General features: G+C 28.1%; 1 protein-coding gene across 3 annotated transcripts in view; it reads left to right on the forward strand.

The window, feature by feature from the left end:
• Positions 1 to 23,953, forward strand: part of LOC124499985 (uncharacterized) — a 40,566-nt gene that overhangs the window by 15,805 nt on the left and 808 nt on the right. For all 3 annotated transcript variants that reach the window (XM_075728820.1, XM_075728821.1, XM_075728822.1), the window contains 12 exons: positions 16,831 to 17,059; positions 18,083 to 18,196; positions 18,492 to 19,193; positions 19,809 to 19,991; positions 20,058 to 20,124; positions 20,205 to 20,321; positions 20,387 to 20,527; positions 20,954 to 21,054; positions 21,149 to 21,274; positions 21,338 to 21,563; positions 22,583 to 22,664; positions 22,737 to 23,156. In XM_075728820.1, the coding sequence (XP_075584935.1) occupies positions 16,831 to 17,059; positions 18,083 to 18,196; positions 18,492 to 19,193; positions 19,809 to 19,991; positions 20,058 to 20,124; positions 20,205 to 20,321; positions 20,387 to 20,527; positions 20,954 to 21,054; positions 21,149 to 21,274; positions 21,338 to 21,563; positions 22,583 to 22,664; positions 22,737 to 23,156 (2,508 nt within the window). The remainder of the gene's footprint in view (positions 1 to 16,830; positions 17,060 to 18,082; positions 18,197 to 18,491; positions 19,194 to 19,808; positions 19,992 to 20,057; positions 20,125 to 20,204; positions 20,322 to 20,386; positions 20,528 to 20,953; positions 21,055 to 21,148; positions 21,275 to 21,337; positions 21,564 to 22,582; positions 22,665 to 22,736; positions 23,157 to 23,953) is intronic.

A 23,953-nucleotide genomic window follows, 5' to 3' on the forward strand; every position in this document is an offset into this window, starting at 1 on the left:
GTGTGTGTGTGTGCAAATCAATGCAATGGTTTTTTTCCATTTGTTTGTTTGTTGCTATATTCCAGAATCGTGATTGTTCAGAAACAAAAAAAAATTTATTCTGGCATTCTGTTGTTTTCAGCACAGCAACAACAACAACAACAACGAAAAAAATTCTATTCTCCACTTCCGTTAATTATTATAAAGTTAAAATTGTAAATGTCAATCAAAATTTTAAATCGGATTTTTTTTTCTCCTGTTTTCGACAGACACAAAAAAAATGCATATAATCGCCATTAATGATGATGTGCTTAATGTTAGAATTTTTTTTTTGTTGTAATTTTCAACAACAATGATTTAGCCAGATTATCCAGAATCAAAAGTGAATTCACAAAAATAATGATCAATCTCATCATTAGTCAGTCAGTCAGTTAGTTGGATAGAATTTTGAATCAAGAATTTCAACAACAACAACAAAAAAACAGAATTTATTATTGAATAGAGAAATCATTACTATTACTATTATTCTCAGCAAATTGAACAAAATGTTGTGTGTTCACCCTTCAATTACTAATAATGATGTTGACTGTGATGTTTTCGTTTTCTTTTTCTTTTTTTTTTGTTGTTGTTCAGAATATAAATGGAAAACAAAGTTTTTTTTTCTAGCCCCTGAAACAGCAAACAAAATTGTTGTATGTAAAATGCAAGAATGAGATAGAGAGAATAAAAAAAAACTGTCAATCAAACTATCCACGATTGTGCCAAAACCAGAATCCGATTCCAAATAAAGATCTAGTCTAGTTTTTATTTTTGTTATCATTGTTGTTGTTGTTGTTGTTGTTGAACAACTAAACTGTTATAGTGGCGGCCATCACTCTTGTCACCATTGACATCAATATCAAACAACACATACATTGAATATAGTAAAAATGGACTATTGTTGTCGATTAACGTGACAAAATTGACGGTTTGAATCTGAAAATCATCCATTGTATGTGTGTGTGTGTCTGTGTGTGTGAATGTCCATGTAGTTTTCTCACTAGCCAGTTTTAACTTTCAATTTATTTTCTACACTATTTATACGATTAACAATGATAAATCGTTTTGAAGACATTGATGATCTTCAACAACAATAAAAATACCAATTGATTTCCCACGAGAATTAATAATAATGATAATAATAATAATAATAATGGGAACGCGACCGATTATTTAATAGAAGAATTGGGTTTATGGATAAATTTCAACCATAATCAATTTGACTAGGTTATGGCCCATCGTTAACCAAGTTATCACTGTAACGACAAATAAACAAAACAAAAAAAATCTATCATGGACCAATAACGATGATGATGATTATAATTTGATCCACTACTTTTTTTTCATCAAAATTATTTGTTTGGAACAAACGATCACTGGAACCAAAAAAAAAAAAACCAATACTCATCACTGGAAAAAAAACTGAGAGAAAGGAAAAAATTAGAAAAAATTTCAAGTCAAACTAAAAAAAAACAAAAAAAAAAACTCAATCAATCAATAATGAAAATTGATTCTTGTTGTTGTTGTTGGTGGTGGTGGTGGTGGTGGTTTTTTTCGAGTGCTGTTGGTCGTTTCTTGATCGATGGATCGTCATTTTGGTGTCAGACACACACACACACAAACAAACCAACCACTTAATGGAAGCTATCTATTTTGTTAATTTCAATTTAATTCCATTTTCTTCACGATTCCGTGATTAACCAAGATTTTTTTTTTTAGTTGATCTTGGTTGTCATTTTTAGCTAGCTCATTAAATCGTAAAAAATACTTTGCCATAGACAGTCCAATAATGATGATAATCATTCAAAGTTGAAACAAGATTGAATGGAAAAAAATAATAATAATAATAAAAATCAAGAATAAAGAAAAAATAAAAACAGAATTGATGTCGTTTATACTTTGTTTGTCTGTGAAACTGAAACTTATTCTTTGGGAACTTTTTTTTTCTAGTCATCTCGCGTCAATAAATAAATTTTTCATTCATTTCATGTTGTTGTTGTTGTTGTTGTTGTTTTTTGTTGGGTTTGGTTTGGTTTGGTTTGGTTTTTTATTCCTGTCTGTAAAGAGCTAAATTTTATGTATTGCTTTTTTTTTATCATACTAAATAGTTTTTTTGTGTGTGTGTGTCTGTGTTTAAGTTTTTTTTTCTTGAATTGCTCAAGCAGCAATTCTGTATACGACATTAGAGAGAGAGAGAACAGAAAAAAAAATTCTATACATTTAGACTGCTGCTGCTGGTTTATGCAGTCAGCAACATGATAGAAAGCAAACTTTGTTCCAAAAAAGAGAAAAAAATAGCAAGCCACACACAAACACATACTTTTTTGGGTTTTTTTTGCCCTTTCTCTCTCTCTCTCTTGTTGCCCGTAGAAAACTACTAAAATCTGGCTACCCAAAGTGGCAAAAAAAAAAAATCTATATAGGTTGATTTTTTTTTCTGGACAAATGTTTATCCATTGATTGCTAACATATGGTTCGAAAAAATGATGAAAACTACAACAACAACAACAACAACGACGACGACGATAATAATAATAATGATGACGAGAATCCTATAGGAAGAAAAAACAAGATAGAATATATTGGAATCAACGATAACAACAACAACAACAAAAAATAACAACCAGAACAACAACAACAACAACAGTAAAAAAAAAGTTTCATGAAATCTAATAGATGTTTCACGACGACGACGACGATGGATTGATTTGATTTCATTTTTTTTTTTTTTTTTTTTTTTTTTGGTATTGTGCTTGTATACGATGGAAACACAACAGAAAGAAAGAAAAAATTACATTCAATTAATCTGAAAATAAAATACCAATCGAATTGGAAAGAAGAAAAAAAAACAAAAAAAAAAATATGAAGCAAATGATAAAGAGACTGACCTGGTCGTCTTAATGGAAGATTCTTCTTCTTCTTTTTTGTTCTACTTGAGTACATTGATTGATTTGATTCTATTTTTTTCGGTTCGATTTGGTTTATGATGATGATGATGATGGTTGATTGGATTTCATTTTCAATGTAATGAAAAACAACAACAACAACAACAACAATGATGATGATGATGATGATGATTGAAAAATAAGAAAGAAAAAAAATTTCCAATCAATCTCAGTGTGTTTGTTTGTTTTTTTTCGTAACGAAATGGAATTCAATAAATCATTAATTCATTCATATCGATTGATTTGATTCGAATCGAAACATAATTATTTAATGATACAATCTTTTGAATGAAAATGTTTTTTTTTTGGATTCAGGTACTGGAAAAAAACAAAAACAAAGCAAAAAAAAACGTAATTTTGCAAACAACAAAAAAAAAGAATATATGGGCATATTCTGTCAGCCGTCCATCTATTTATTTTTCTGGATCACCAAAAAAAAGAAAAAAAATCTTTGAAAACCAACTAAAAGTCATGATTTTTAATGTGATGTGATGTGATTTTATTTGATTTGATTTGATTTTAAACAGGTTTGATCCATTTACACACACACACACACACACACACACAAACACACGTATACACAGATGTTTTCAATTAATTTCAAGTAAAACCGTCACCATGTGATTTAAATTGTGAAATTTGTGTGTGTGTGTGTGTGCTCGCTTGTTGTTTCATCTGCATTATATTCTGAATATAAATTAATATAAAATGGAAAATAAAAATCCCGGTTAGCATAACTCCCTTTGTTTTTTTTTCTCTTCTTCTATCCCTTCTAATAATAGTCAAATGATGATGATCATCATCATCATTTGAATATTATAATGATTGTGGAGACGAAAAAAAAAACGAACCGAAACAAACAAAGCAAAAAAGGAAGGAACGAACCAAAAAAAAAAAATAATAATATTATGATCAGAAATTAACAATTTCTTTCATCTTTTTTAATTAGATTTTTTTATTTTTACTTTTTTGATATTCTTTTTCTTTCCACTTTGTTATGTTTGTGTGTTTTGTTCAAGTTGTGGTATTTTTATCATCGAATCACAACACACTCATGCACACACACACATTGTAACCTTTATGCATGATTGTCATCATCATCATGATCATCAACTGAAAAAAAAGTTGTTTTATGAATCTCATCATCATCTTGATGATGATGATGATGGTATCGTATTTCCGTTTGATTGAATCTACATTAAGAAAAATCATCTAATTCATCTGACAAAAATAAGAGAAAAATACGACACCACCTTTCACTGATCAGAATTTATGCACGACAAAAAAAAAGTTATGGAATGAAAAAAAAATTGAAACAAAAAAGTTTTTTTTCCACTACTACAAATACCTTCAACATAACAAACTAATTACAGAAAACAATATTCGTTTGTTTGTTTGTATTTGATATGAAAATTTATGCATATGAAAAAAAATGATAACTTTTTTTTTCTTGTTTCAATTTTCTCTTGTTTGTTTGTGCTTGTTCAGACGACCAACTTCACATACAGCTTCACATTCATTCATTCAGTTTTTTTGCGTATTATTTTCATTTATTGGTCAACGAATGAATGCACAAATGTTTTTAATGTTGTTGATTGATAGCGGATTGAATGAAAATTCGTTTTTTTTTCGTTTTTCGAATACACACACACGGTTATTTGTTGAATAATAATAAATTTTTCTTCTCGTTGACGTTAATGCAAACTTTTTTTTGGTAAGAATTTTTTTCTCTTGAATTCACGTAAAAATTTGTTCACTTCAATTGTACTGTTTTGGTGCTAAAAAGTAGCTTTTTTTCTGGAGAAACAAAATAGCTCAATATTATCGCCTTTCGCCCATGCGTGATTCATTCAAATTTTTTTTTTCACTGGTTGTTGTTCCGTATTCGTGTTGTTTTTTTTTTGTATATGATGATGATTATGAAAACCAGAAAAAAATAATTACAAATGAAACTCAAGACTATACCACAAACACAGACACACGAAAAAATAATCAAACAAAAGGTAAACTAAACCCAAGAAAAGAAAAGAAAAAATGGAACTCAATACAGAGAGAAAAACTTTTTTTTTATCATGAAAACAAGAGAATTTTATTCAAAAAAAAAAAGAATATGACAAATTCTGTATTCATGTGTACATGTGTGACTGAAGAATTTCAATTTAAATCATTCTGCTGTTGTTGTTCGTTTTTTTTTTGATTATTGTTTCGATCCAAGTATAGAATGAAAATCATTCATTTATTCAATGAATGAATGAATGAACGAAGAATTTACTTACCAGTAGGTGGAGAAATAAAAAAAATTAATAAAAGATTCGTGTGTACCATATATATATATATAGTATAAAAAATAAAATGGAAATGAATATATGAATTATATACCGTAAATTATTCTCATTATCCATATACTTGAACATAATTCTGTTGTATATGTGTATGTGTGTGAGACAGTGGACAAACCAATTAAATGTATGTAATCATCATCATCATCATCATTTATTATCATCATGATATATTTTTTTTTAAAGGTCAACTAAATGAATTGCATAAATTTTGGCATAATTTTTTTTTCATATAAATAAGTGTTTGTGTGTGTGTGTGTGTGTGTGTGTGTGAGTGTAATTAATTTTTATAATTACGTTGTCATTGTTATTTGATCATTGATTTATTATTGCATTTTTTTTTTGTTTTTCGTTTTCAATTATTTGTCATTTGGATATAGCTAATATTACAATCTTGTCTTACAGTTTTGTGTTTGTGTGTGTGTGTGTGTGTGGAACACATAAACATCATAAATTTCACACACGCAACACTATTAATTTGATCTGATGGATGATGGAATTTAGTCTAAAAATAGTGATGAATAGAATTGCAAAAAAAAACAGAAAACAGAAAAACAGAATTTGATCCAAATGGAAATTTATTCTGTCTGTTATGTATTATTTGCCATTATCAATGAAAATTTGCATATATATACTAAACTTAAATTGAAAGGTGAATTATGAATGAAAAGAAAAAATGAAAAAAAATTTTCAATACACAAAAAACACCATAACTGATTGAAAATGTATAAAAAAAATTCAAATATTTGACTATAACAATTTCACTTCGTTCTCTATTTTTAACCCATTATGGTAACCCATATTGAGCCACATAAACATGTTTGACACTTTTTTTTCAATTGATGATTTGTATATATTGAAATTAAATTTAAAAAAATATGGTCACTGCTGTCTTTGCATTCTCCCCCGCCCCACCCCCCACTACCAAGAAAAAAAACAATCAGCCTCTTACACACACACACACGAATGACAGATGGAAATTTTGAAGTGGAAAAAAAACAATTTCCACTTTCTGATGGCAACAACAACAACAACAAAAAAACTGAAAACTGAAAATGAAAAATGAACCGAAAAACTAATATTTTTTCGATCATTTTTTTTTTTTTTTTTTGGTGTATGCATAACTCATTCAGTGTGTGTGTCGTAATCATCATCATCGAATTCGAGGTCGATTGATGTGTTGTTTCATTTATTTTCATTTTTTTTTTTTTGGTGATACATTTGCACTTTCGTAAAGAAAAACAATTACATTGTATCCTTGTTGTATTTTTTTTTTTTGACAAACCGAAAATTTTTTTTTTTCCACTACATACCCTACAATCGTATGCACTGAACGATAGTGACAAACATAAATTGATTGATTGTCGTTGTATTCATTCATTCATTCATTCATTCATATTAAATTGTATCGTCTATATATATACGCATATATTCAAGGCAAATCATTCACAATGTTTTTTTTTAACTTAAATTTATTGATAAAATACACATTTTCACATACATTAGTAGTGGTAGTGGTGGTAGTAGTTTTTGACAGTTTTTTTCCATTTTTTCACTACACTGATCGATTCTTTCTATTCGATATTTTTATTTTTATTTTTTTTGTTCTCTTTCGTTCGATTGACACAAGAATATTAGGTTGGTGCAAATGTGCAAAGACCAGTGATAAAAAAAATGCATTCAAATTGAATAGGGTTGATGTGATGGAATTGGGGAAAAGAATTTCCGATGAAAATAAAAAAAAAATTATTCTCTTTCAAACAAGAATATTTTTTTTTTCGATGACAATTCGAATTTGAATGGAAAATGGAAAATTTTCATTTTTTTAACGTTTTTTTTTTTAAAAAGTTTGTTTCACTCCATTGTATTATTATTGAAGAAAAAATTGTTCACATATCGATATTGACGATTTTGATGGTGATGATGATGATGATGATGATGGCTCTTCAGGCAAAAAGAATTTGCCTGTTTTTTAGTTTTCATCATCTATGAAAATGGTCATATTTTATATCGACAAAAAAGAAGGACCCGTCAATTTTATTTCTATTTCACAACAACAACGACAACGACGACGATGACAACATCAATTGATGATAATTGTCATTGTCAGAAAGTATAATACATGTGTGTGTGTGTGTGTGTGACAGTAAGAATTTTCAGACAAGAAAAAAAATGAAACAATTCAATTATAGATTGGCAAAAAAAAATTGACAATTTTCAATTGAGAACCACTAAATTTTGAGATTTTTCTCTCCTTTTTTTCTGAAAATTAACAAAAAAAATATTTCATCACAAGGTTCAATAGATTCAATTATTGAAAAGAATTATCGAAATATTTCGAGACAAAAATGATGATGATGACAATGATTGAACAACAATAACATCATCCACATCATTTATAAATTGTCATCTAAGTGTTGAAAATTATGTTTGTATTTACGAAAAATTATTGGCTTCATCATCACCACCATCATCATCATTGTAGAGTTTCAATTTTCATTGCATTTTAAGAAATTTGAACCGAACAGAATATTCTTTCGTTTCATTCTATTATTCCTTTTCTTATAATAATAATGGTATATGGTGATAATTCATCAATTGTTAACATTTATTATTGGAATATGAAACTCTTTTTTTTCAGTGCAAAAAAAAACTTGTTTCCATTCTAATCTTTACGTGTACACACACACACACACAACTTGATCGTTGTTATTAGCACGTTAAATTCGTATTTTTTTTAATTCAACTATTGCCAAGAATTCAAAACGAACTGTTGTAACCATACACTCTTGCTGCCTCTCAACCTACTACACACTCACAAATAGAGAGGTAGAATTCCAATCAATAAGTTTATTAGTTTCAAGTGCATGTTGTGTGTTGTGCATTTGTCATCTTTGTTTTTGTTTTCTTGTTCTTGTCGTCGTCGTCTTCGTTGTTGTTGTTGTTACAAAAGATTGTCAAAAACGGTCTCATTATAATGCGAATATCAAATAGACAATGATATAATGGTGATGCAAAAAAAAATAAGATAAAGAGAATAAAAGCAAAGCAAATAAATTTGTAACCAGAACTTTGGGATAGAAATATTAACCAAATCAGTATGTTTTTTTTTTTTTTTTTGGAAAAAAATGTCAAAATTTCAAAAACATTCAATTTTTCACTCTTTTTTTCCATTCTTCTTCTTCTTTTGCACTAAGAAAACTACTAATATGTTGTGATAATGACTAATGACAAATGAAAAGAAAAACAAAATTGAATAAAAAGTTTCATATTTCTTGTTGATGATTTTGAAAAGCTTTTTTTTTTTTAATTTGGCCATTCCCATAGAGGTCATGTGGGTTTTTTTTTGCCATTTTTCTGCACATCTATAATAAATCTTATTATGCGATGATATATGATTTTTTTTTCGCTCCATCAGTACAGGTAGTAAGGTATTCACAAATAATAATATTACATATTAAACAGGTAAATGTGAAAATTATTTTTCTCAATTCAATCGATTCGATAATGTGTTTCCGCAAAAAAATTTCATTTCATTTCATTTTTTTTTTCGCTTTTCTTGTTGATGGGTTAATCAGGATATAATGTGTGTGTGTGTGTGTTGAAAAAAAATGTCAAATATGGAAATGTGAAAATTCAATTCAATTCAATTTTCCATCCACATATGTTGACAATTTTTTTTCGCTTTTCACAACCATTAAAGGTACAGTTTTTTTCGTGGAAAAAAAATAAAATAAAATAAAATGGTGACAAGTCAGTGGAAAGGAAATTAACGAAAAATGAAAAAAAAAATTTTGTAATCAAATTCAGTGACATTCATACACACACACACACACACATCGAATTGAATCAAATCAAATGAGAATCCGTTATAGAATTTGTTTCCATTTCTAGACATCATTAGTCATGTAATCCATTTTCATTCATTCTCATTCTTCAACCTTTTTTTTGTTTGTTTGTTGTGTTTTGGGTTGGCTTATTTGTTTCATCATCATCAAACACATAGAAACAATCAAAATTATTGTGCCACAAAATTCCATCCATTCTGGTTTTGCATTGGTCAATGTGAGCCAAAAAAAAAATCATCTCTTTATTCTTTCTGGTGGATGGATGATTGAATGAATTGGTACAAGAATGATGATCATATGTGATTATATTAAAACAAATTAATTGAGTTTACAGAATTTCTTCATTCATTCATTCATTCATTTTATTAAATAGAATTAATATCCACTTGTCATTTTAGATAGAATATTATATTACTACATATACAAGTTTGAAATTCTTCAACCATAAAAGAAATAAAATTAGAGAAAAGTCCAGAAAACAAAAATTGAATGAATGAATGAATAAATGAATTGTTAGATTCACTGTGAAATGATTAAATAAACTACGCACATATATATATGATACAACGACTTTCACATGACAAAAGCAACGAAATGGCCAAAATCATTGTAATCTGAATGAATAGGAATTTTGCTATGAAATGAAATAAAGAAACATTCGACCAAAAAGTTAAGAATTTATAAATAAAACAAACAAATTTTTTCTGTTGTTGTTATTGTTGTTGTTGTTGTTGTTGTTGTTGTTGTTGATGATGATGCTTACACAATTGGTGAACATATTGGACATACACAAACGACAAAAGAAATTCATCAACTTCATGAAGATGAATGACTTTTTCATTCAATTTTTGTTTTTGGGAAAAAAAAATCTTTTATTTTTTTTTTCATGTGATTTGCAATGAAAATTTCATTTCAAGATTCTTGCTTGTATACAAGTGAATGAATGTGTAATATTAATATTTAATGGTAAATAATTTCACTGAAAGAAAGAGAAAGAGAGAGAACGAAAGAATCATCAAAATGATGATGATGAAGAAACAATTTTTATTCTACTTTTTTTTTGATTCAATGTTTTATGTGTTGTTTCTCTCTCTCTCTCTCTCTCTCTCTCTCTCTCTCTCTCTGGGAAAAAAGCAAATGTTTAGGCCGAAAAAAAGTTTTCTATGCATCATTTTCTCTCTCTCTCACTCTCTATTTATCTGTCTCATGAATCCACTTAGCCATTAATGTGATGATTCTATTTTTATATTTCATTTGTTGTTGTTGTTGTTGTTGTTCATTTAAATATTTCTTTTTTCTCCAGCTTTTCCAATGTTTCATAACGCACACACAAAATTCACATTTATTTTTTTTCCAAAATGAATTTGTTTTCGATTCGAAAATGAAAACTTTTGACGATTCATAAGTGATGATGACTATTCAATCATAGAATTGAAAAAAAAATTTTTTCTTTTTAAATCGATTTTTCCTCTGTCTCTCCGATTTGATCGTTTGTGTGTGTGTGTGTGTGTACCGTTTTTACGGTAAAACTATCCATGGCAGAAAAATAAATTTGCATCTCGAGAGGAAATAAAAAAAAAAAAATAAACGTGCATTTATCAACGGAAAAAAATTGTTCAATACCGGATTCAAATGTTTTTCGATTCTTCACTTATTGCTTTTTACTCCCCTATCTCTCTCTCTCTCAACATTTCATTCTTGAAAAATTATTGATTATTATCATTTGAATATTAAATTGAAAGCATCATTCAATTCATGATGATGATGATGATGATGATGATGAATAATTCGGAATCCGGGCTCGATATATTTCATTTCATTCTATTTTGCTTCTACTCTGAAAAAATTATCAGAATTTTACGATTGAAATTTTTTTTTTGCCTTCTGATTTTCAAGGCCTTTTATTATTATATTATTATTATTATGCTACTACGTTAGTTTTCAACTCAACCACAATGTTTGAAAATTCTATCAATCAATCATTGATGATTGTCGATCAAAAAAAAAAATAAAAAATAAAAAATAATAGCGGACCACTTATGTACCTGTCGATTATGAACAATCATTTTTACAAACACTTAATATTCAACATACTAGAATGTTGGTCGAAAGAAATCGATCATTATATATATTTTTTTTTTCACTGGTAACATTATTGTTTTCTTTTAAATTCGATTCTTAAGAAATGGATGGCAATGAAAAAAAAATCAAAAAAAAATAATAATAATCGATCGTTGCCATCCGGTTTTTTTTTTCATTTTATTCTCATTGTTCATTCGTTCGTTCGTCATGATGATTCTGGAGCCAGAATCGATTTTATTATTGCTTGTCGGTTGTTGTGTTTTCTTAGTTCATCATCTTGAACAAACATGAGAAAAAAAAATCATTGCCATACATATACATATACAAAATAATGAGAAACTGAATGCAACAAATCTTGTCACTAAAATCGATTATTTGTCTCTCTCTCTCCATTCTCTCTTTGAATTTTATTTCTGTTTGCTTGTTTTTTTTATTCTTGTGTTTGTGTTTCTTCATAATACAACAATACGATTGAATTCAAATTTGGATGAAAAAAAAAACATTAATGAACTCTACACACATCAAAGATTGTCAAATAAAATAAAATAAAATTGAATTAAAATGCAATTCAATTCAATTCATGATTTAATTGATTTTCTCTTGTTGTTCCGGTGAAAACAATTTATCCACCATCAGATAAAGTCAATGAAAATTGTACACACATATGGAATAAAATTCTATATGGCCAAAAAAAAAATCGATAATAATAATAATAATGATGATCATGATCATGATCATGTTGACATCCACCAGAAACGAAATTCCTGGAAAGAATTTTTTTCTTTCTACACAAAGAATTTTTCAATGTGCCACTTCATCATCATCATCATCATCGATGATCATGATGATGACCCGAAAAAATTGAAAAATGATTGCTCAATGTGGCCATTAAAATGGAATTTCTGTTTTTATTATTGTTGTTGATATTTGAATTTTTTGACACTACTTTCTGAAATTTTTACTCAAAAAAAAAAAAAAAAAAAATGGCTAATTTTTTTTCTCATGCAAAATGCATTCATACATTACAAGTACAATACTTGAAATGATGATGATGAACACTTGAAATGCCGAAAAATTTTTTTTTTTAAATCTTCATCATCATCATCGTCATCATTATTATCAATATTTTGACAAAAAACTTTTTCATTCCGTTTTTCTCTCTAGGGTATTCTTTTGTTTTGGTTTAAAATTTTGATACAAACACAAATATGATGAATAGTGAAAGTGGTTACTTTTCATTTATTAAAACTGATTTTCTGTTTTGTTTTCATTTCATCTTAAAAATTAAATTTTCTTGATATTCAATTTTTTTCTTCTTCTTCTTCTTCTTCTGGTGAATTTGTTTTTTTTTCATCTTTGTTCATTCACCGGCATTTTGAGTTTCGGCAACAAACAGAACTAATTTGGTTCTATTCTGTATGCTTGAACAAATTGCCAATTTCACAATGATATGAGCAAGAAAAAAAGAAAAAAGAATAAATAAATGAATGAATGAATGAATTCGGTAAACACTGAAGTTTTTTTTTGAAAAAAATTTTTTTTTTTCATTCAATAAAATACAAAACAAAATTCACACACACATTGCTAGAAATGATTGCAGAAAAAAAAATCAATAATATGAAATGAAAAAAAAACAATTCCGGTAAACAATTTTGATTTCAAATTCTGCCAAGATAGAATTTATTTATTGCTTTTTATTCTGAAGAATTTTCAATTTTGAAAACGTTTTTTTTATTCATTTCATAAATGAAAAAAAAGGGTTAACACAACCATTGTGGTGGTGGTGGTGGTGGTGGAAACATATTTGAATTTTTAAATTTCAAATTTTGATTGATAACAATTTAAATGCTAATATATCAATGATGATTGTCGTTTTTTTTTCTCTTATATGCCCAAACCACACAAATTCCGGATAACCGGATTCGGATATGCATTAAAAACAAAACAAAACACGACAATATGAGACATTTGAAACCGATTGATCAGTTCACATATATGATAATAATATTTTTTTTGTTCTGTTTTTATTTTCATATCCGGAAATTCACAACTAGAGCGGAAAAAAAGTCATATCAAAAGCATCATATCACTATTATTATCATTTGTTCGCACAAATAATGAAAAAAAAACACACAGATTCTAATATATATCTACATTCATCAATCTTGATGGAATGAAATAAAATGAAATGAAAAAAATTCTTGTTTCTTTATGTATATTGTGGTGGTGTCGGTGGTGGTGGTGGTGGTATACTGGTAACCGATGATCCAATGCAATGAATGATTGAATGAATGAATGAATGGAAAACAATCAAGAATATGTCTAGATAATCAAACGAGAATATAATCCACAAATATAATGATGATGATGATGATGATGATGATATGGTTCAGTTTATTGGCATATGTTCACAAATAAAAATTGGAAAACAGAAAAACTTTTGTTCAGTGGGTTTTTTTTTCATTTTATTTTGTTTTGGCATTCCATCGGATAAAAAGAAACAAATACACAAATTATCAGATCGATAAAAACAGAGATTTATACATTCATTCATTCATTCGTGGTCATTATTTTTGGCCTAATAATTTTTGGTTTTTGTATTGTTTCTATAGAATGTTTTTCGATACATTCGATTGGCCAATATTGAAACAAAATCTATAACATTTTGTGCGCGTGTGTGTGTATTCTAGGTACAAAAAAGCAAAAAAAAAAACGAAATCAATTCAAGTATTTAACGAAAAAAGAAGAAAAAAATTCAAAGTTATAGAAAAAAACAGAGAGAGGCTGAATAGAATTTTTTTTTTGCAATTTTTTAACGATCTCTGATCATCATCAATTCCCCACCAGCATACATATATATATATAGTTCACTAATTGGCTTATTATGAGAATTTTTTTTTGTAGAATCAGAGAATTCGCCTTTTTTTGACTGGCTTTTGTTTACTACCAACGAATTTTTTTTTCTTCTCTCTTTATACCCCAAAAAAAATGATAGAAGATAATTGGACCTCATTGAATGATGTGATCATCATCATCATCATCATCATCATCCCTACATCCGAACAGCATTGATTTTTAGTTTAATTTTCACAAAACTATTCATATTTCCAATGTTTTGTGTTTATATTTCAAAAACGATACAACAACAACAACAACAAAAAGAAACGTGTTTTTTGGTCTGTGTGTGTGTGTGTGGGTATGAGTGGATCCTCATCATCATGATGAGATTTAATTATTTTTTCATCATCATCATCATTGTTGTTGTACGAAATCAACAATCAATACTCACGATCAATGTTGTGGATAATAAAATCAAGATCAAAAAGATAGAAAAAGAGAAAAAAAAAAAAAAAAAAACGAAAACGAATGAAATCTATTCCATCTATCGATGAAATAGATTGGCAATACACGTAAATCAAATTAATTAAATTGCTTTGCAACATTTCAAAAAATTTTAGTTTTTCCACATTTTTATTGCGAATTCGTTTCTTATTCTTTTTTATAATTTACAATTATTAATGATTTATATATCTAACGATAATGACAAGATTTTCATTTTGAATCATGAATGATTATAGATGGTAGAGTGTAAATATCGATTTTTTGGTCCCAAAATTCAATCAATAGCAGCAGTAGTAATTGGGAAAAAAAATCCAGATCAGAACAACTTTGTATTTTGACAATTTCATATGGATCGAGCTCATTAGGTTGTAGTTTTTTTTGGCATCAAATAAAACGAAAAAAAACGACCTGAAGCAAATATTCATGGCAACAACCAAACGATTGATCATAAAAGAAATTTTTTCTTTCTCCCATCTTATCCTACATGTGATCGATTTTATGCCGATCATCATCATTAAATAGGCAATTTTTTTTCTCTTGGTAAAAATGTTGAGCTGAGAATATGAAAAGAATCGAGAAGAAGAAAGAATAGAAAAATCCATTTTTATGTGTGTGTGTGTGTGTTCAGGTATTATACACAACATTCAGATTCCTCATCATCATCGTCATCATCATCATCATTATGGTTATCCGGTTTATTATTCAAAAAAAAAAATTGAAATTCTGTATTTGCCTAAGACATGTGCACCAATACAGAATTTTTTCCAAGCAAATAATGTTTTTTTTTGTTGTTGTTGTGAAAACACTAAAAAACAATTTTTTCTGCCACCGATTTTTTTTTAGTTTTCAAAAATTTAACCTTTTAAAAAACATGAAAACATTCATTCTCGATATATAATTTTTTTTTTCGTTTCCTAGTGTATATGCATGTGTGTATAGTTCATTTTTTGTTTCTTCTTTGTGAACGAATAAATAAATGGTATATAAATCAACAACAACAACAAAAATGATGAAGAAAATTATGGCGAAAACAAACCAAATGCAAAACAGATGCACATTACACACACACACACACACAAAAACCGATTGAATCAAGTGTAAAGAAAAATGTAAAGTAAAAAAATGAAATAAAAAAAAAATCCAAAACAAAACAAAAAAAATCTCATGTTCCGATATTGTGTCTGTGTGTGATCCATTAAAGAATCCAATGTTATCCTTTTGTTGTTGTTGTTGTTGAAACGACGTGATTTGAATTATATGCTCGTGTATGTGTGTGTGTGCGTGTGACAAGGAAACGTGGAAAAAAATTTGTTTTCATCATAAACATTCATGAATCGACCAAAAAAAAAACCGAATCGATTGATGTCGAATGATCGAATTCAGATGTTTATAAGTGCAAAAAACATTTTTAAAAATAGATTGTTTTGTTTTGTTTTTTTTTACCATTTGAAGCCTAATTAGAACAGCCCTTTGGCATAATACGAACTTATCATCTTTATATAACACTTGTATAATACGGTGGTCCAATATTTTTTCGAATGAATCAATGGAAAATAAAATTTCGTTGTTCACTTGACATTTTGTATTGTTTCTATTTTCCAAATTCTCTTTCGATTCGATTTTTTTTTCTATTCAATCTAACGATGATGACAAATAATTGAACAATTTTACTGTTCAATTAACATTTTTATTGAAATTCGTTGCTGTTGTTGTTGTTTGGTTTCAACTTTCAGTATTTTCTATATGATTGAAATGGAAAAAAACTTTTTTCTCGTTTCTTTTCCGACCAGTTTATGGCTTCCAGGAACATTATAGATGACTGGACACACACACACACACAAAAAAATTCTTCTGTTCAATCGGTCAATCGATTGTCGTCGTTGCTGTTGTTGTTGTTGTTATTGTTGATGACGATTTTTATTTGCCAAGTTCAAATTGAAAATTTTTTTTAATGTCAATTTTTTTTAAACAATTCAATGACACAAATTCAATTCTTACAATTCATTGCAATTCTTTCTTGTTGTTGGTATTTTGTTTCTCGTTTTAGTTTTTTTTTTTGCTGATGATTGCTGGATTTTTGTTTCTATTCATTCTGTTGTTGTTGTTGTTGTTGTTGTTGCTCGTTTATTCTATAGAATCTAGAAAAAAATGAGAAAACAGAATTTCAATATATCATGAATGAAACGAAAAAAAAAGAAATTATTCACATTTTTTTTGCTTTATTCTTCTTCTTCTTTTTTTTTGCATTTTTCATAGTATTCAGGCCACAAAATTCCACTGAAACAGCACCAGATGATGATAAAATGATGGCTGAAGCGGCTAAAACATTGACATCACATGAACAGCAACAGCAGCAGCAATCATCAAATTTAACAAAAACAACACCAATTTCCAGATCTGGTAGTGGCAGTGGTGGTGGTGGTCATCAACAAAATTTTGAACCAATTGTCGATACATTAGAAGTTTGTGATAAAGCGGCAGCACGGTAAGTGTGTTTAATTCATTTAATGAATGAATGAATAGCCAACCAGAATGGTAAACAACACATTAAATTGTCGTCAATTGCACTGGAAATATTTGAAGAAGAAAAAACAAAGAAAAAAAGATGAAATTGAAATTCTGAAATTCTTTTTTCTCGGCTATGCCAATTGTCATCATTGTACATACACACACATAATGTTTAAGATTACTTTTCATAATTAAAAAAAAAAGTTTTAGGACTTTCTTATATCGTACACTTGAGAATATAAACAGACAAACAGACAGGCAGACACATTAAAAGGAAAAGATGGCCAATTTTCACCAGTACCAGAATCATCATCAACTGTGTATAATAAAAATTGGACAAAAATTGTCGAAAATGGAAACAAAGTTTTCATTTCATTTCATTTCATGTTGTTCATCACCTTTTTTTTCATACACATTATCAAACTTTATATGCCATTAGTTTTTTTTTGTTGTTGTTTTTTCACATATATACAGAGAGAAAAAAAAATTTGAAATGTGACTGGTTTATACTGAATGATGATGATGATTAAATGTTTGCTTCACTGTCATAAATTAGCCGGACAAATTTCATTCACATATAGAAAGATTTAGACAGAAAAAAAAACAAAAAGAGAGAGACGCACATACAAACAAACAAATCAGTAAAATGGACAAGTTTTTTTGTTGTTGTTGTTGTTGTTGTTGTTGCTGAAAATGACGAGAAACTTTGCCTTATCATCAGTTTTTAGCTATCGTAATGAAAATTATATGCACACACACACCATTCACATACAATTCAAGTGGAAAAAAGTTACACACACACACACACGTCAGCATTATCTATTCACAGATATATAAAATAAATGTGAATAAACTATCAAGAAGATGAGAGAAAAAAATTGATGGATTTTTCCTGTTGTTGTTGTTGTTGCCATTTTAATAATCGGACTGTTAATTTTTTTTCCCCATTGTTTTTTCCATTTTCATTCATTTTCAACTATTAATATCATCCAATATATAGACTACGTGAATTGGCCAAACATTTGGAACATGGAGATATACCGAATGAAGTTTTACAGAAAACATTTCAATATGCAGCCTATGTATTGGATACAGTTAGTATGGATGAAACAAGGTATGTGAATGTGAATGACAAAATATTTGTGGTGGTCATTTATTTTTTGTCCATATGTAAACAAAAAAAAAAAAATCTTAGTATTTGCATTGATATATGCTAATTAGCAATTAGAATGCCATAACTAGATTGATTGATAATTTTTAAAAATGAAAAAATCAAATTACGTTCGATATGTTTATTTTCAATCACTAACTAATAACCAATTTAAATTTAAATTTAAATCTAATCTGAATCTAAAAAAAAAAAAATTTTAATTTTACTAAAATAAAAAATTTACGTCATGTAAACATAGACGTCGCTGTAAATTAATACAACAGCAACATCATCATAATCAGCAGCAGCAGCAGCAATTAAATCGTTATTATCATAATCGTGGACATGGAACACAACAACAACAACAACAACAACAAAAATCATGTCCAAGATTATTACGTAGTCAATCAACGGCATCATCAAGTTCACCACCGCCTTTATTATCATCATCATCATCATCCACAACACATCAACAACAACAACAACAACTACCACCACCATCATCATCACCATCGCAACAACATCAACCATCATCATCATCATCATCATCATCATCAATGATCAATGTGGCCAAAGAATCTTCCAAAATATTCAATAATGGCCAACATACACTGCCTTGCCAATCAAAGTCCAATAATAATAATAATAATAAAAATAATAATGAAAACAATAACAACAACATTGATCCATCAATGCCAAATTCGATCAAATCGAAAATTGATTCAGTAAAAAAAGCTATACTAGATCAAGTTGATCCACAAAAAAAGAAAAAAAAGAAAAAATTGTCAACAAACAATGATAATAATATTAAAAATATTGACATCAATAATGATCACAATGATGATGACGACGATGACGACGACGACGACGATGATGATGATGGAGATATTACTAATAATAATGATTCCTACAGCAATATGAACAAAATTTCAATGATGGAAAAAAATTCACAAGATTCAAGGTTCAAAAAAAACAAAAACAGTGAAATAAAATATTTTCTAAAATAAAAACTGATCCCCATAGCAAGCGAAAGTTAAAAAAAAAACCAATTTTCAGGAAGAAAAAAAATTTCATTTTTCCATTCCCAAAAAGGATTTAGTCGTTGCTGTATTAGATATATAGATAGATGCTTTGCAGAGAAATAGATTCGTTTTCAACAAAAAAAAAAAAAAAAACTTTAGCTTGCTCTAAATACCCAATTTTTTTTCTAGTAGTAGTAATAAATAGAAAATAGAAAAATCTTTTTTATAATATATCCAAGTTGTGAGTAATTTTTAAAAACTTTTTATATTAGCAGTTGTGTGTATATTATTACATTATTAATGGATAAACCAACACACATACATAGAAAAATCCATTATCACAATGTTTTTTTTATCCTTTAGGAAATGAGTTTTTCAAACAAAAAAAAAAAAAAAAATTATTGAGAAACCTGAAAATTTTAACCGAATTTTTCGTTTTTTTCTCTCTCTCACTCTCTGTTTTTGTTTCCAAAAATTCATCCATTCACATTAATATTTTGATGACATTGTATCTATCTATCTATTCTATTCTATATATAATACAATTTGGCCAGACGTTTATTGGATGAAGAAGATGAATTAGCTGAAGTAAAACCGGATGCTGTACCAAGTGAAGTACGTGAATGGCTTACATCTACATTTACAAGGAATCAGGTTTCCACACGTAATCGTTCGGATGATAAACCAAAATTTCGTTCAGTTGCTAATGCAATACGTGCTGGTATTATGGTCGATAGGTAAAATTAATTGGCCATCATCACTTATCTTGTTATATTAACACTTGTATCATTTTCATTACATAGAATTTATCGCCGATTATTCAGTGCTACCACCATACAGATTGCACCGGAAGTTTCAAATTTTCTTAAAGTTTGTATCATAATTATACTAACACAATAATCGATATATTATACAACAATTTATCTTCATATCTATTATCATACACACAGGGAACAGATGAATGGTCATTCGATGTGTTTTCATTGAATCAATTACAACAGGGAAAAGTATTGCGTAATTTAGCCACTGATCTATTGAATCGTTATGGTCTTATACATAAATTCAAGGTAAATTCAAAAGAATTCAAGAACGAAAAAAAAACAAAATCAAATTTCATAATTCCAAATAACAGATTCCAACCAGTAATTTGGATTCATTCTTATCACAAGTGGAATTAGGTTATCAAAAATATCAGAATCCATATCATAATAATTTACATGCAGCTGATGTAACACAAACCGTCCATTATCTATTATGGGTTACTGGATTGGCGGTAAGTAATGTCTGTTTATTTGTTTTGAATCCAGAATAAAATCAATTTGAATCGAATGAATTGAATAAATGATACACTCGAACTTTGGAAAAGAGAAAAAAAAATATGAAAAAAAACTATAAAACAACATTATTATGGGAAAAAAAGCTTGAGGCCATATTGAAATAGATGACATATTTATAATGATGATGATGGTGATGAAAAAGTATCGAACAGGAAAAAAAAATCTGATTAGTCCTAATTCAATGTATCAATAATCCTGATGATGATGATGATGATGATGATAAAATAAACATAATATATAATCATCATGTGTTTAAGAAGAAATCAATTTGTTGAATTTCATTAAGAATTCACGACGAATAGAATATTTTTTGTTTTCATTTTCTTTTTTTTTTCTTATTTTCATTATTTATACCCTTGAAGCAATGGTTGACCGATTTGGAAATATTCGCTACATTAGTTGCTGCTATCATACATGATTATCAACATACTGGTACTACTAATAATTTTCATATCATGTCTGGGTATGTTTTTTTACTTCTCTTCGACACAACAATCTATCTATTGATCATAATTGATTTTTTTTTCTGTAAATTTTTTCATTTTTATTTTTGACAGATCCGAAATAAGCCTTTTATATAATGATCGTTCTGTATTGGAAAATTTTCACATTTCCGAAGCATTTAGAGTGATACGTAAAGATGATGCAAATATTGTGGCCAATCTAAGTCGTGAAGAATATAGGTATATATATTAATCAAATAATTTTATTTCCTATTTCAATGTTTTTTACTTACTTTCACACAGAGAATTTCGTACATTAATCATTGAAATGGTCATCGCTACCGATATGTCAACACATTTTCAACAGATTAAAACATTGAAAACAATATTAAGCCATCAGGATTTTGTGCTAGATAAACAGAAAGGTTTATCATATATATTACATAGTGCCGATATATCACATCCATCGAAAAATTTTGATCTACATCAACGTTGGACATTGTTGTTGATGGAGGAATTTTTTCGTCAGGTAAAAAAAATAGATAAATTTTGAACGAACAAACAAAAAAAAAAAATTAGAAAAAAAATCCTCACAATTTTCCATTCGAATGATGATGAATAATGAAAAGTTTGTGCACAAACATTCATTTCATCAGGCCAAAAAAAAAGACCAAAAAAATTTTCGAGATATGAAAAAAAAGACAAAGATCCAGTAATAGGATTTGATGATCATGAATAACAACAACAACAACAACTTCTACAATGATGATAATAATAATAATACCAAAAATTACCACTGATCTAAATATAATAACGAATGAAGTAAACAAATTCTCAATCAACTTTTATGCATTCTGTACATTAATTTTGTTTTGTTTTTTTTTCTTTTCGTTGTTGCTGATGAAGCTCAAACTCTAAATAAAATATAGAGGTGATGATAATGTTGGAAGTGAAAGGGGGTGGTGGAAATAGTGGGAAAAAAAGGTTTCAGTATGAATAGATGGAATAGATTGAAGAACGAATGAATGAATGAATGGATCGAAAATAATCCAATTTAGTTTGTTTTGATCATCATGTTTATATATTGAGTAATAATATTGGATCGGTTCATCGGTTGAATGATGATGATGATGATCATCATCATCATTGAATTCATTAATATATTTTTGAAAGCAAGAAAAACAAAAACAAAATAAAGAATGGCAAAAAAAGAAATGGAGAGAAATTCTATAATCTTATATAATGAAGTTACGATGATAATATGTGCCTGTCGATCGTTGTCAATGTTGTGCCACTACATCATGAGATTGAAATTTTAACAACAACAAAAAAAAATCACACATTTATTGCATTTAAAGGTCATCATCATCATCATCATTGAAATGAATTTTTCTTTCTTACTTGTTTGTTTGTTTGTTTTGTTTCCTTTATTCTCATCTTGATTATTTTTTCTCATTTAATCGTGTTTTTTTTTTTGTTTGTTTATTTTCTTAATGATTTTGGATCGATGTTTTACGATAACAATAATAACAACAACAACGACAACAGGGCGATATGGAACGTGAATTAGGTCTTGCCTATTCTCCATTATGTGATCGAAATTCAACATTGATACCTCAATCACAGATTGGTATGTGTTAATGGTAAATGATTTACTTTTTTTTATTGATTAAAAATTCTTGTCACAATAAAATCAACATAGGTTTTATTGAATTTATTGTTTATCCAACAATGGAACTTTGTGGTGATCTTATTGAACGTGTTTATGAACATTTAAATTCATCATCATCATCATCTTCAACATCGACAACGACAACAGTGACGGCAACAGCAACAACAATGGCTACTACATCAGTAGATATAATCGAAGAAGAAGAAGATAATGATGATCAAAAGTCTTCCAATGATAATGAAGATGATTTGAAACCGAAACAACAACAACAACAAATATCAAGAAATTCATCGACAACAACAACAACCAATTCATCAGCCACTGTGATAACCACAACGACACCCGTATTCAATATGGTGATCAATAGTTCAACACGTAAATTATATCGTCCATGGTTACAATATTTGGATCAAAATAAAACTAAATGGCAACAGAAAGCAACGCTTGAAGGTATTATTTTGGATGATCAAACAAACAAAAAAAAACAGAATAATAAAATTGATATAAATGATGATGAGAATCATGAATTAAAAGCTAATTCTGATTTGATTCATTTGTTTTGATGTTTTGAATTGATTTTCTATGTCAAAATCAAGAGAGAGGCTTACAACATCATGACATGGAAAAAAAACAAGTGAAAAAAAACGAGAAAGAAAGAGAAAGAATGTGTTTATTTGTAATGAAGTAATAATGAGTTTTACATTGTGATTATTATTGAGTGTTCATCCTTTTTTTTCATCATCATCATCATCATGTTACGATTTCGAGTTTTATTAATTAATGAGAATTTATTAATGAATGATAATGCTTTTTACAATAGTGAAATAAAAAAAAACACAATGGATTTTAACAAAGTTCAATCACAACAACAACAACAACGAAAACGACAACATCATTGAAATTAGAGATTTGACGTCGTACAACAACAACAACAACAACAATAATAATAATAATAATAAAATAACATTCTGTACACCGCTAGAATAAAAAAAAAAGAAAGAAAGAGAATTTTATCTATTGTCGTGGTACCCAAACACAAAATAGTAGACAAATGAAAAAGAAAATGTCGGCAAATGGATTGGAAATTCATGAATTCTAAAATAGAACAACAACAACAACAACAAAAAAATGAGAAAGGAAATGGTGATAAAAGCTTTCCGTTGCAAACAAATCCAATCAACAATTCGGTTTTTTTTTTGTTTTTTGTTTTGTTTTTCATAAAATAGAAACAAAGTGAAAAAAAAATA

The sequence above is a fragment of the Dermatophagoides farinae genome, chromosome 2, assembly GCF_024713945.1.
Source record: "Dermatophagoides farinae isolate YC_2012a chromosome 2, ASM2471394v1, whole genome shotgun sequence".
NCBI lineage: Eukaryota > Metazoa > Arthropoda > Arachnida > Sarcoptiformes > Pyroglyphidae > Dermatophagoides > Dermatophagoides farinae.